The following is a 12,395-nucleotide window of genomic DNA, read 5'->3' as shown; positions in this document are numbered from 1 at the left end:
AAATAATTTTTCTTTTTTCTCACAGCGCAGCACCCCTCCAGATCTGGTGCCCTAGGCGACCGCCTATGTCGCCTATGCCAAGGGCCGGCCCTGGTCACTATCATTCATTGAGTGCCACCAAACTGTGAAAGCACAAATGTACTGTGGTAGTAATGTGTAAATGTTTGGCAGCTCACGAGGAACCCATCTGTTTTGTTAGCCTGACGCCTTCAGCACCTCCACCGGTCACACCTCTCGCCCTCCTGTCTAACAGCCTGATGTTGACAGTTAGCAGGGCAGAGTTTAAGCTATGAAACCAGGTTACTGTGAAATCTCACTATGCTTCAATCCAAAATGAGCGCAGTGTTGCGTACAGGTAAAGGCCTGTGAAAGACACATTATCCGTCACCTTCACAGTGTGAGAAGCATACATTTGTTATTATTTCTCTACTCTGATGGAGGTGTGGAATTATTTTTTATGATGGTCTATTGTACTAGACCAGTGATTTCCAAAAATCCCAACACAGACCTGTCTTATGAACTCAAGTACCCCTTCATCAACCCCTCACATCATGTTCATTTGAACACAGTTTATGTCAAGTTTGCATTTGGAGCACCCATAATGGACGTTTCAACCATATAGAGACAGCCATTTAAACAGTTTATCAACTACTCAAACAATTGTAAAATGTGACAATTCCAAATAACAATGTCTCAAAACAACTAGAACTGCATTGCAATTTTTGTTAATTGGTGGCTGGAACTTAAAGGTGTGGTAGGTAATTTTGGAGAAACCAGCTCGTGTGCGCTAGAATTTGAAAATACACAACCGGAAAAAATCTGCCACTTCCTTACAGAGCCCCTCCTCCAACACACACGAACGCGCACATGACCAATGAGGGCACGAGATAAGTTTGTGCACAGATGGAAGGCTGACAGGCAGGGAGGCCATCCAGTTATTTTAGGGTAAAAATGATTGGTCATGCTTTTTACAGTACTACGGCTTTCAAGGATGACATTTTTTTATGGATTTTTTGTCAAAGCACTTAAGATATTCATTGCTATCGGGATGTTAAGAGCATTCAATGGAATATAACAAAAAGTGTATCTCGAGCCGGTTTCTCAAACTTACCTACCACACCTTTAAGTTATATGAAACATCTGAGCAAGCCAAAGAGCAATGAAGAAACACTGATTTGTGACGTTTAACTCTTGGAGGAGGAGATTTCTGCAGAAATTCTGGCTCCAAATAAAAACCTCCTGACCAATGAAAGAATCCTTACCTGGAGAAGCGAAATGCATGAAAGCCAATGCCACTAAACTCTGTCTTTTGTTATTAATTTTATTGAGAAACCCCCAGGAAATGACACATTGTGCATTTACCTTTATTGACAACTTATAAACTACTTTTAGCTAAACTATTTTTCTTTCTTCACACACTCTCAATAATAACTTATGTCTGAAGGGGGTTACAGCTCAATATGTGGATATATTTTTTAACCAAAACAACATTTTTATTTATAGCTACCCCGCTACTTTCACCTGGCACCAGCAGAGGTACGCCTAAGTCTAACTACTCGTGAGCTTCATCATAAGTGCTCAGTCATGAAGTTTAAAAAGTACCTGAATCAGACTGTACAGTAAATAGGATACGTCACGGATGCCTAGCAGGCCTGGTGAAACTGTCATGAAGAGGCAACACCGGGGAAAACAAGTGGACACAATGAGAGAGGGGTGGGGGGGTGGGGTCGTCCCAGACAGATCCCACAACCATTGTCTGCCGGGATAGTGAGGACAATGCAGGACAACGCTGAGATATAAGCAAGCACCACAAGGCCTCACCCCGCGATGCCCCAGTCCTAATCTCCCAAACACGATTTCCCCACATACAGATGAGGTCATCCTCCCCCCTTCTCACCCGCACCCTCACCCCACCTCCGGACCTTCAATGCAACCAAGCGTGGCGGAGGGAGACCCGCAGGAGGATGTTCAGGGCTGAGAAACAAGGCGGCAGAGAGATATCGGATACCCTCTGAGTGCATCTGTGTCACAAATCAAAGAGCTTAAAAGACAACGCTATCATATCACCGCAAACTTTAAACTCTTCGAAACACAGGGCCTCTCACATCTGTCATATGCAACTCTAAACTTTGTCCTTTCCATGGAAAGTTTTTATCTGCGGTCAGGTGTCGGCTGACTGTCCTGTAAAAACGTTGGCAGTGAAAGCTGCGGGCGGGACAGGTCAGTGTCCCGGAGCATTACAGGTCCAAAGAAAGCCTTACATGCCTCACTGGAAAGAGGGAGAGGGGGACAGTTGCTCTTTGGAACTTTATGTGCCTCCCCTCCCCCCCATCTCCCCTCCACAAAAGGGACCTTACCCCTCCGTCCCCACCCACAAGGAATTTCTCAGGCATTGCTAGGTTCACCATGACAACTGGGTGCTTAACAAAGCATTTCTCTTAGGCATTCTTCCTTTCACAGTCAAAGGAGGGAGAGACAGAGAGAGAGAGAGAGAGAGGGGGGAGAAGAGGGAGGGTGGAGGAGCTTGAAATGATGGGAGGGAACAGTGGAGGTTGCAGGGGTGAGAGCTATAGACCCGCGTAGATAGGAGAAAAATGGGGAATGGTGACAGGCAAACAAAAAGGGGGAAAGAGAAACAGGATCAAGGTGATAGGTGATGTTAGATGGAGGAAAGAGAAGAGAAACACGTTCGCTACAAAAATTCCAAGCAAGCCTCGAGTGTGACTAACGCCATCCGGGGAGAATGAAAAGAGCGAATTACAGATGACTCCAGCACCAAACACAGCCGAGCATTCGCAAGCTGTGACTTTGAATCCTATGAATCAACCATAGGGCTTACAGAAATTCATCAACGCAGAAACCTAGGCGTGCTCTGTTTGAGTGAAATAATTATATGACGGCGAGGAAGAAATGCAATCAGAGAGGTCCAGCTGTTTGAGGCCTCTAACATATATAAAAGATGTGTGCAGCCTAGTGTTACAGAACACAAACCCCTGAGAAAGTTCCTCCACAGACAGCTTAAAGGTTTAATAGATTATAATGAAATTACGCTGGCTTAGAATGTCTTGGCTCTTACTTTTACGATATGTGATGAAGAAGAGAGTCTCCTCTATTAAAATTCCAGTCTTGTAGCATAATCGTATGCAAGGCTGGCAAAGGGCAGGGGGCAAAGGTCTAAGAAATTCAACTACATACATTGCTATTATCTATGTTATCTAATTAAAGGAAAAACACTGAGCATCCACATATTTTAAAGAAGTTATTCAAGCACTAAATACCCTTTGAAAACCAAACACCTGATACATATAATCGTATGTATGTTTGTTCCAGTTGGTTTGGCTGAATGCCAACAGGTTTGGCTCAGACAAGTTTGACAACAAAGTTGTTTAACCTTGGAGCATCAACAACCACTTTAGACGCTTGAAACTTAAAAATCTCTCCCTCCACACTGACCAGAGCCAGAGAATATCTGCTGTCCACCATGTAATTTGAGCGTCTGTACAACCTGCAGTGTGATGTGAGCTGAATCTAACTGCCATCATTAGTTGCGGAGGCGTGTTTGTCTGTTAAATCTCGGCATTGGCGCTTGCAAAGTAAGCATGCAGGCTATGGTACAGGCTTGGATTCAGAATGTGATTACACAAGGACAACGTGTCCTCGTAGTTGGAATAATGTATACATTGTATTTTTGCCACCCAGGAGGTTAACATGTAAGTGTGTCAATCCTACAGTCACTGTATATTGCAAGAGACGTGCAGGAATTAATGTTCAACATAATGTTGACAACACTACAGAAGACACAACAAATTAACTTCATATTTAAACTAAAAAGGATAATAACATGTTCAAAAATAGGGGATGATGTAGGATTAGCTATAGCTTCGATACGGAAATTAACAGGGCTTCAAAGATGACAGAAGCAGGGGGGGAAATCTCACCCTTCAAATGCAAACACCTATTTATGCAGGCTCACGCTTGCCTGGGAACAGTAGATCAGCCCCTGAGTATGTCAACACTGGTCTGGCACATCCCAGGATACAGATGCAGCATATCTAATCCCTCAGACGACAACCAGCCTCTCAATTCTGCAGTGTGACCGCATTTCTCTTCATAATACAGAAGTGGCACATTTGTTAGTTCCGTTCTCAACATGTCAAAAATAGGAGCTACAACTGAACAGATCACTCAAACCAGTTTTGGTACAGAAAAAACAAGTTAAATAGTACCCTAATATGAGTTTATTGTTCTCCTCATATTTAGTAAGGAGGCAGGCCCAATGCTAGCACACTACTGCTGTCAATCTGACTCCTTTACATCTTTAAATGGTTATGATAAACAATTGTAAGCAAGTGCATACAACATCTGTTTGCCATTGCAGTGACAAATAAATCTAGATGCAAGTGAACCAAACAAATAATTTAGTCAATGTTACTTATACTATGACACTTAAATCAGTACATTTGCTCCTCAGGTAGTTTGGTGCTGAGCCACTATATTTATGGTGCATTTGAAGTGAGTTGATGATTGCTGAAAAGGCTAAAGAGGTGGCTCTTGTTTCCTGTAAATCGACTCATGGAGAAATTAGCATACGGTACAAAAGTTACACTCGACAGAGAATTATAAAGGAAAAGATAACATTGAGACATGATATTAAATAGAAAACACACATTATCTCTAAGCGAAACTTGCCGATTAGACACTGATATCCCTAAGAGTCTGTCAATACTCTGATATTCTTTCCAAGAGATTTAATATAGAATAACATTTGTTATTGACACCCAGGTTATTAAAATGTCTGGGGGTCACTGTAATAACAGTATCAAGCATATGTCATACTTTATGTTGTATTGAAGATATTAATATGACATGATATGGTTTTCATTATCTGAAAATTAATTACTGTAGAACGAGCAGTTGGGGCAGTGCAATGGATTATTTTCCTAAATTAAGAAGATAATCATAATCTGTGGATTATTTAAAAGGTGGTACTAAAGCTCCTGAATGGGAAATCCTAAAAACTTGAGCAAAGTGCAGCTACATTTGAAACGTTGCATCCATTTCAGAGTGAGGAGCTGTGCTCAAAAATGATGTTAATCACAGTCCAACAGCATACAAAAGAGCCCATCAAAAATCGTCCATCATAAGGGGCCTCTTAAACGGCAGCACGAAGAGAAAGATAATGGGAAGACTTGGGAGGTCCCTGGAGGGAGAAGCCTTTCAAAATTGGGGTCAGCGGCATCTATTGGATGAGCTCATCTTCCTACCCCACCTCCTCCTCCTCCTGTTGCCCGTCTAAGGGCTTTCCTGCTCTCTTACAGTACGACTGTATTTTTCCAACATGTTGCCAGTTTACACCACCACAACTTAACCCTCCACCCCTTCCCCCCATGTCCTCCTGCCTCCCTCCGTCTCCTTCTGTCTCCGGCAGGGGTGCTGACACATAAACCCCAGCAGGTGCGGGACGCGCTGGGCAGACACAGCCTCTAATTGGTCCGTGGTGGAGTCACAGCTGTTGCCCTCAACCACAGCCTGGTATGAGCTCGAGCGCCTGCCTCTCAATCGACAGCTCACTATTGTTCTCAAGAGAGGCAGAGCTCGGCTCCTATCCATTCTAACAACTAGCCACTTAAAAAAAACCAGTATCTGCTCTGAACTGCCAACTCATCAACAATCACTTCACTGTCTCACTCAGTCAAATCAATGAATTCCTGAATTTCCTTACAGCCCTAATCCTCACTGTTCTTGTTAAGTATCTGATTTCCTTTTTAAACCAATCTCCTAATGTTCTCTGGCTCTCTCAGTTTCCGTCTCTCAGGTTGTGCCAAGGTCAAAGAGGAGTGAGATTTACAGCAGATCACACTGCGTCAAATAAGCTCCAACAGAGGGTAACAACAACACGCCCCCCACTCTCTGTGGGTCCAATTCAAGTTCAGTCACATTTGTGGAGCAAATAAAACTCTCTAATTTGTGCAGGCATGCAAGATTAAAAAGGTGCAGAAAAGGCAGGCCGTTTCTGACATGCAGGTTAGGAGAGACAACAGCAGCAGTGAGCATGAACAGACAAAAAGTGCCAGGCTTGTTTGAATGACCTATAACCTTCTCTTGCCTGAAGTAAAAGTGTTAAAGAGTGGAACAAACAAGGCTTTACATCCCAACCAACAGTTTTTCTCTCTTAATTAACCATCAAACCGGCTTAAACACTCTGAAAGCTGAAAGCTATTCAATTCCAGCCCATTGGTTCAACTACAGAGAGAAAAAAAACAAGCCAGTCAAACAATTCAACACTTAAATAACATCACTGCTTAATTCTGACTCTACACAAGCTCTAGAAAGAAACCACAATTGAATTATGTCTTTCATAGTATGTGGGAGGGGGGGTATGATGGACAATCATGGGGCATGATCAGTGTGGCCACTGGAGTGTGGATCCCACAGGACACAGACCTGCTCAGGCAAACAGCTATTTAAATCTCCTCAATAGACGGAGCGAAATCAGGCTTCTCATAAGGGGTTGCCAAATGACAGAAGGCACCTCCTACATTACCCAAATAATTTAAATAACAGACTTAACATGCTTAAATACATCTTTGGGAACAGGTGCCATGTGTGATTATTTGAAAGGGGGAAGAAGTGGAGTGGCTCAAAAATAAGAGCTGCAAAGAACGATGTTATTGAACGATTATGAACAAATTATTCTCTGATTGCAGCTTCTTAAATGCGAATGATTTCAGGTGTCTTGACTCCTGGATGACAGTAAAGTGGATGTCTTTGAGTTGTGGTCTAAACAAGGAACACTGAAAGACATTTTTCATAATTGTTTCTTAAAATGTAAGAGCAAGCAAGCAACCAATGTATTACTTACTTACTTTTACTATTTCAAATATCTTACAGTGAAAATGAATCCTCCTCCATGAATATTTCTATTATAGAGAAATCACTCTGCAACACTGAAGCCAGAGGAGACATACTTAAGCCATCATCACTTCCATTATCTTGTGAGGTGAAGCGAAGAGAAAATGTAAATGAAGAGACAGGACGTGTTAATGGAAATAGAGTAGGAAAACAACTTCTCCCCCTCACTGCACTGAGAGGAGTCTGAAACACATAAAGTTATAAACAGTCTCACCTGACACTGAGATCCTCATGGAGGCCTCCAGGGGCCGGTTGTTATCCAGAGCCGGGCTCAGCTGGATCTCCCCCGTGCTTTGGTTCAGGAGGACTAGGTTCAGCTCGTTGCCCACCTCGAAGCTGTAGTGAAGCTGATCCGAGATGTCGGGGTCGAACGCTGGGATGCGCCCGATCACTCCAGTGGGGAAGCTGTTGGATTTGTCTGTCACGTAGTTGTTGAAGATGATCTGGAAGTTTTTGAGCACAGGCAGGTTGTCATTCTTGTCGACCAGTTTGATGTGGACTGTGGCGCGGCTGACCAGAGGAGCCGAGGTGGCCTGGACCACAATCACATACTCAGACTTTGTCTCATAGTCCAGGTCTATCAGTGCTGTCAGCTCTCCGGAGAAGATGTCGAGCTGGAACACCTCGGGGATGTTTCCCTCCACTATCTGGTACATAATCTGTGCATTGCTGCCTTCATCTGGATCTGTGGCTAACACATGTGCAAAAACAACACCTATGGGGCTGTTCTCCTCCACCATGATGTCAAACTCATCTTTCTCAAACACAGGAGGGTTGTCATTCACATCTAGGATTGTAACGTGGACATTTACTGGTGTTTTCAGAGCAGGAACGCCTTTATCTACAGCAAACGCCTGCAGGCTGTATACAGGCACATTTTCTCTGTCCAACCTACGCAGTGTTCGAATAATACCAGAGGTGGACTCAATTATGAAATCTCCATCACCATCCTCCCCCCCTTGGAAGGTGTAGAAGACACGACCGTTGAGCCCAGAGTCTCTATCAGTGGCAGAAACCTGGACCACGCTGGTGAACACCGGCACGTCCTCCATGACGGAGCCTGTGTAGTGATCTCTGAGGAAGCGGGGGGAGTTATCGTTGACATCATTCACCAGTATCTCCAGGTAGGTGGTGTCAGACTTCTGGGGGATGCCATTATCCCGAGCAGTAATGGCCAGCGTGTAAGACACTTGGTCTTCGTAGTCCAGCTCCATCTGTGTGGTGACAGCTCCTGTGTCGGTGTCGATGTCAAATTGAGGGATGCTGTCTTCCATAAAGTAGGTGATGCGGGCGTTTTCACCTGTATCTTCATCTGTGGCACTTATCACGACAACAGTGGTGCTGACAGGCTTGTCCTCGTTGATGTTGACGGTGTAGTGTGAGCTCTGGAACACAGGCCGGTGTGTGTTGGCGTCAGTGACATTGACAAACACTTTAGTGGTGTCAAGAAGTGTACCATCACTTGCAGTGACGGTGAGGACGTACTGGCGTTCTAGTTTGTAGTCTAAAGGCAGCGCCAGAGTAATGAGTCCCCCTCCGCTCTGACTCGTGATGGAGAATCTGTTGCGGGTGTTACCGCTGGATATCTGGTAGGTCACCACACTGTTGATGTCCTGGTCCACAGCCGACACCGTCACCACGCTGGTTCCCACGGATGCATCCTCGTTCAGTCGCATGTAATACGCCTTCTGAGTGAACTCTGGGTTGTTGTCGTTGACGTCGAGAATAGTCATGCTGATGCTGGCTGAGGAGGACATGACAGGGTAGCCGTGATCTCGGGCCTCCACTCCAAAGTTGAAAAAATCTACACTCTCTCTGTCCAGCTCAGCAGCCACTATAATCCACCCTGTGCTGTTGTTGATGCTGAAGGGGAAGTTTGGCGTGGTGTCAGTGAGGAGATACTCCAGCTTAGAGTTGTCTCCAGAGTCTGCATCCACGGCTTGGATGTGGATGATGGAGTAACCCAGCGGCACGTTCTCCAGCACGGTGGCCTGGAATGGGGTGCTGACAAAAATGGGGGCATTGTCGTTGACATCCAGCACCTGCACTGTGACCAGGCCGCTGATGTTGGAGAGGGGAGGACGTCCTCCATCCTGAGCCCTGATTCTTAAAGTGTATTCTTTGTTCGCCTCGTAATCCAGGTGACTCACCAGGTCCATGTTACCTGTCTGAGCGTCGATGTAAAACTGTCCCCTGGTGTTCCCGCTCATGATGCTGAAGTGAACCACAGCGTTGCTCCCTCGGTCCTGATCTGTGGCGCTGACCTGCAGGATCTCTGTGTTCGGGCTCAAGTCCTCTGGCACCTGAACTACATAGCGTTTCTCACTGAACTGTGGAGCATTATCATTGTCATCTTCAACCACAATGTGAACTGTAGCTGTGGCGCTGCGGGGCGCGGGGTCACGACCTTGGTCATTTGCCTCGACTAGCAACATATAGGCGTCCACCTCCTCCCTATCTACAAGGCCTCTGGTGCGGATTACACCAGACCTCGAATCAATCTCAAACACCTCATTGGACCCGTTACTGTTGATGATGCGGTAAAGGATGTTACCATTAACAGGTGCGTCCCCATCTGTCGCCCTTACAGTTAACACCTCATAGCCTATTTCTAGATTCTCCCTGATGTTTTCCTTATAGTCCTCCTGCTCAAACACGGGGCCATGATCATTAGTGTCCCTGACTGTGATAGTGAGGGTGGCCATGCCTGTACGCCGGGGCTTGCCGTGGTCAACGGCAGTCACACGAAACACATGAGTGTCTTTAGTCTCCCTGTCCAGCACCTCTATTGTGGACACAGCACCGTTGATCGGGTCCACTGCAAACAGATTGTTTGAGCGGCTATCAAAGAGAGCTTCTATAAAATACTCCAGCTTGCCTGCCTCACCCTCATCCACATCCATTGCTTTCAAAACAACAACAGGAGTCCCGGCTGGCTGATTCTCTGCCACAGACACTTGGTACATTGGAGGTTGAAACTGAGGGCTGCTGTTGATGCTTCTCCTCCTCCTGCTCACAATCCCTGAATCAGACTGAGCTGCCTTTTCTAACAACTTCCCTAGGTGGGCCTGCCTGAAGGGACCCTGCCCCACACGCCAGTGGATGGAAATGGGATTCACTTCTGCACTCAATCCATTCCCTGTGAGCACATCGCAGATGAGGTCTAGCTCCCGGAGTGTGTCCTGCATCCAGCAGAGCGTCTCAGACACACACAAGTCACCCTCAGAAAAGTAAAAGTCCCGGGTGTTGGTGACTTTGCAGCGGAGAGGGGCTCCAGGTAGCAGACCCCCCACTGCAAATAAAGCAGAGCCTGCTTCGTGGCACTCTGAGCGGTGTTGGCTCTCCGTGCTAAACAAACTGAGCACCTCCATGTCCCACTGAGGTTCTCTTTTACGCACGTTTGAACAGTTCCTACCGTGAACATGCACTTCATACTGGCTGGTGAGGAGGTGCCTGTAGCCGGGGTCCCTGCAGTCAGACACAGTGAACACGGTAAAGGGGTTGGAGCGCAGCGAGGGGCACTTTATGGAGTCCGAAACAAACACAATGCCCGCCGCCGCGTCTGTCTCCAGAAACTGCTCCGTGAATTTGGGAGCGAGTACCTGATCCAAAGTACAGCGCGCGCTCCGCTCCAACCCGGCCACCACAGTCCTTGGCCCCGCATCCTCACTGATGTGAACGGTGTAACAATGCACAAGCGAATCCAGTTTACACCACCAGAAAATCAACAACAAATCCCATTTAACGAAGTGCATCGCTCCTAAGTTTGTGTGTCTCCGAATGGGAATATGTGTCGCTCCTTATTCCTTTAAACTTTCCGCCTGTGAGTTTCCCTTTGTTGCAGAGGAGCCATGCTTTCAGCGGGCGCACTTCTCTCTGGTCACTCCGGCTGATTTGAAGACGTTAACCCGCAGTAACCTTGGCTGGAGCGCCTTACACACACTCGCACACACGCCGGCAGCAACAACAAGAGCAGCAGCACCTCCGCTCAGTCCGCGTAACTCCGCTTGAATGGTGAAAATGGCTCCAGCTCCCCCTGCGCCTTGAGGCTCCTCATTATCATAAACCTGTGTGTGCGCGTGTGTTTCTGTGTGTGCGCGCGCGTGTGTGTGAGAGAGAAAGAGAGAAGGGGGGATGTCTGAGGACTTGGCAGAAACCCTGTCACTTGAGATAAATAGTAACTTCCTAAATGCTTCATCAACATAGGAGACAAAAGCAAGACTTTCATTATAGCCTATACTTTTTACTTCACAACATTGCTAATTTGTTATTGCCATGTTGGAATGTTTTAGCTGTGAGTTCAGGCAGGCACTGTTATCTTTACATTAGTTTGGTTTTATGCATGTTGATAGTCTAGAGTAGACTATAATACTTCGACAGAGCTCTTGTGACACATAACTAACCAAAACCACAATTATTTCATCAGGAACAAGCGTATAGGTCCACACCTCCACAAAGAGTTTACTCATTAACTGGAAGACATTCCTCAAATGGTAGGTTTTAGGTGTTTAAACCCATCACCCACAGTGTTTAAGTAGAACAAATGTAATACATTTCACCTCATTTTTGTTAACTTGTTGATTTAGATCCAATGGTCCAGTTTCAGGACCATAAAGGATACTAGTATGAGGTCAACTCTGTTAGAATAAAATACATTAAACAGAATCAAATTACATTTGGACGTAATGGGCTACAGACCAGTGTCTTGATAAAAACTGTGAAGTAGGTGTAAAACTCGGAGCTCAGTTGATGTGCTGAACGTCACTGACACCTAGTGGACAAAGTACAGTCACACAGTTTTAGAAGCACAGCCTTCTCTGATGGAGATAATTGGGTTTTCATCTCATGTTGCTGGAGTTTATAAATGTTAAATAAAATCTAAAATAACCCACTTATCTTATGGATTTCTAATTGCAAGTAACTTTATTTTACAAGTATTGATTTATTGTGTTCTGTATTGCGTTTAAAGGTGTAGCCGAATAAATGTCAGCTTTTTGTTAAAATGGTTGTTTTACTAATCATTACCAAGAATAACATCTCTAAAGTTAGATTACCAGATATGATTGATTCGGAGAAAGCTGTCTGTTAAATTATCTTATTTGGCTTTGTTAAATTTAGATGGGATGGAAAAATACTTCTATAGCGAGGGAAAAAATGTACAAGCAGGAGTGCAAAATAAGTTAAGTTTTTATTGATCATTACTTAGTCTAAAATCCTCAAAACCGATGTCCTTCTTGTCCAGTAAAGTACTAGTAGTACTAGGTAGTCATACAATCTGGTAAAGAATAGGGAGACAATGGGTCACATGCAGTGCTTGAATTGGAATAAAAAAGGTGCCATTACTCTAAATCAGCAACAAGTATTTGGCACAAAGTCATAGTATATCCTATAATGCTGGTGGGTTTGTCTCTTTACTGTATATTTTAGAAAGGCTCACTGTACTTAAACAAAATGACTCAGGGTGCATCTGAGATTAGAGGGGG

At 45.0% G+C, this 12,395-nt stretch overlaps 1 protein-coding gene across 1 annotated transcript; it reads right to left on the bottom strand.

Annotated features, from left to right (window-relative positions):
- Positions 1-7,126: 7,126 nt before the first annotated feature.
- On the bottom strand, positions 7,127-10,968 carry LOC104945222 (cadherin EGF LAG seven-pass G-type receptor 2-like; the record flags this gene model as incomplete). The annotated part of the gene is made up of 1 exon (XM_010770857.1): positions 7,127-10,968. A coding segment is annotated over exon 1 (3,541 nt), but the record flags the coding sequence as incomplete, so codon positions are not given.
- Between the last annotated feature and the right edge of the window lie 1,427 nt (positions 10,969-12,395).

This window comes from Notothenia coriiceps, unplaced genomic scaffold (assembly GCF_000735185.1).
Source record: "Notothenia coriiceps isolate Sejong01 unplaced genomic scaffold, NC01 NC01_scaffold00009298, whole genome shotgun sequence".
Lineage (NCBI taxonomy): Eukaryota > Metazoa > Chordata > Actinopteri > Perciformes > Nototheniidae > Notothenia > Notothenia coriiceps.
Note: the sequence above shows the minus strand (reverse complement) of the source record. Positions and strands in the feature narration are given on the sequence as shown.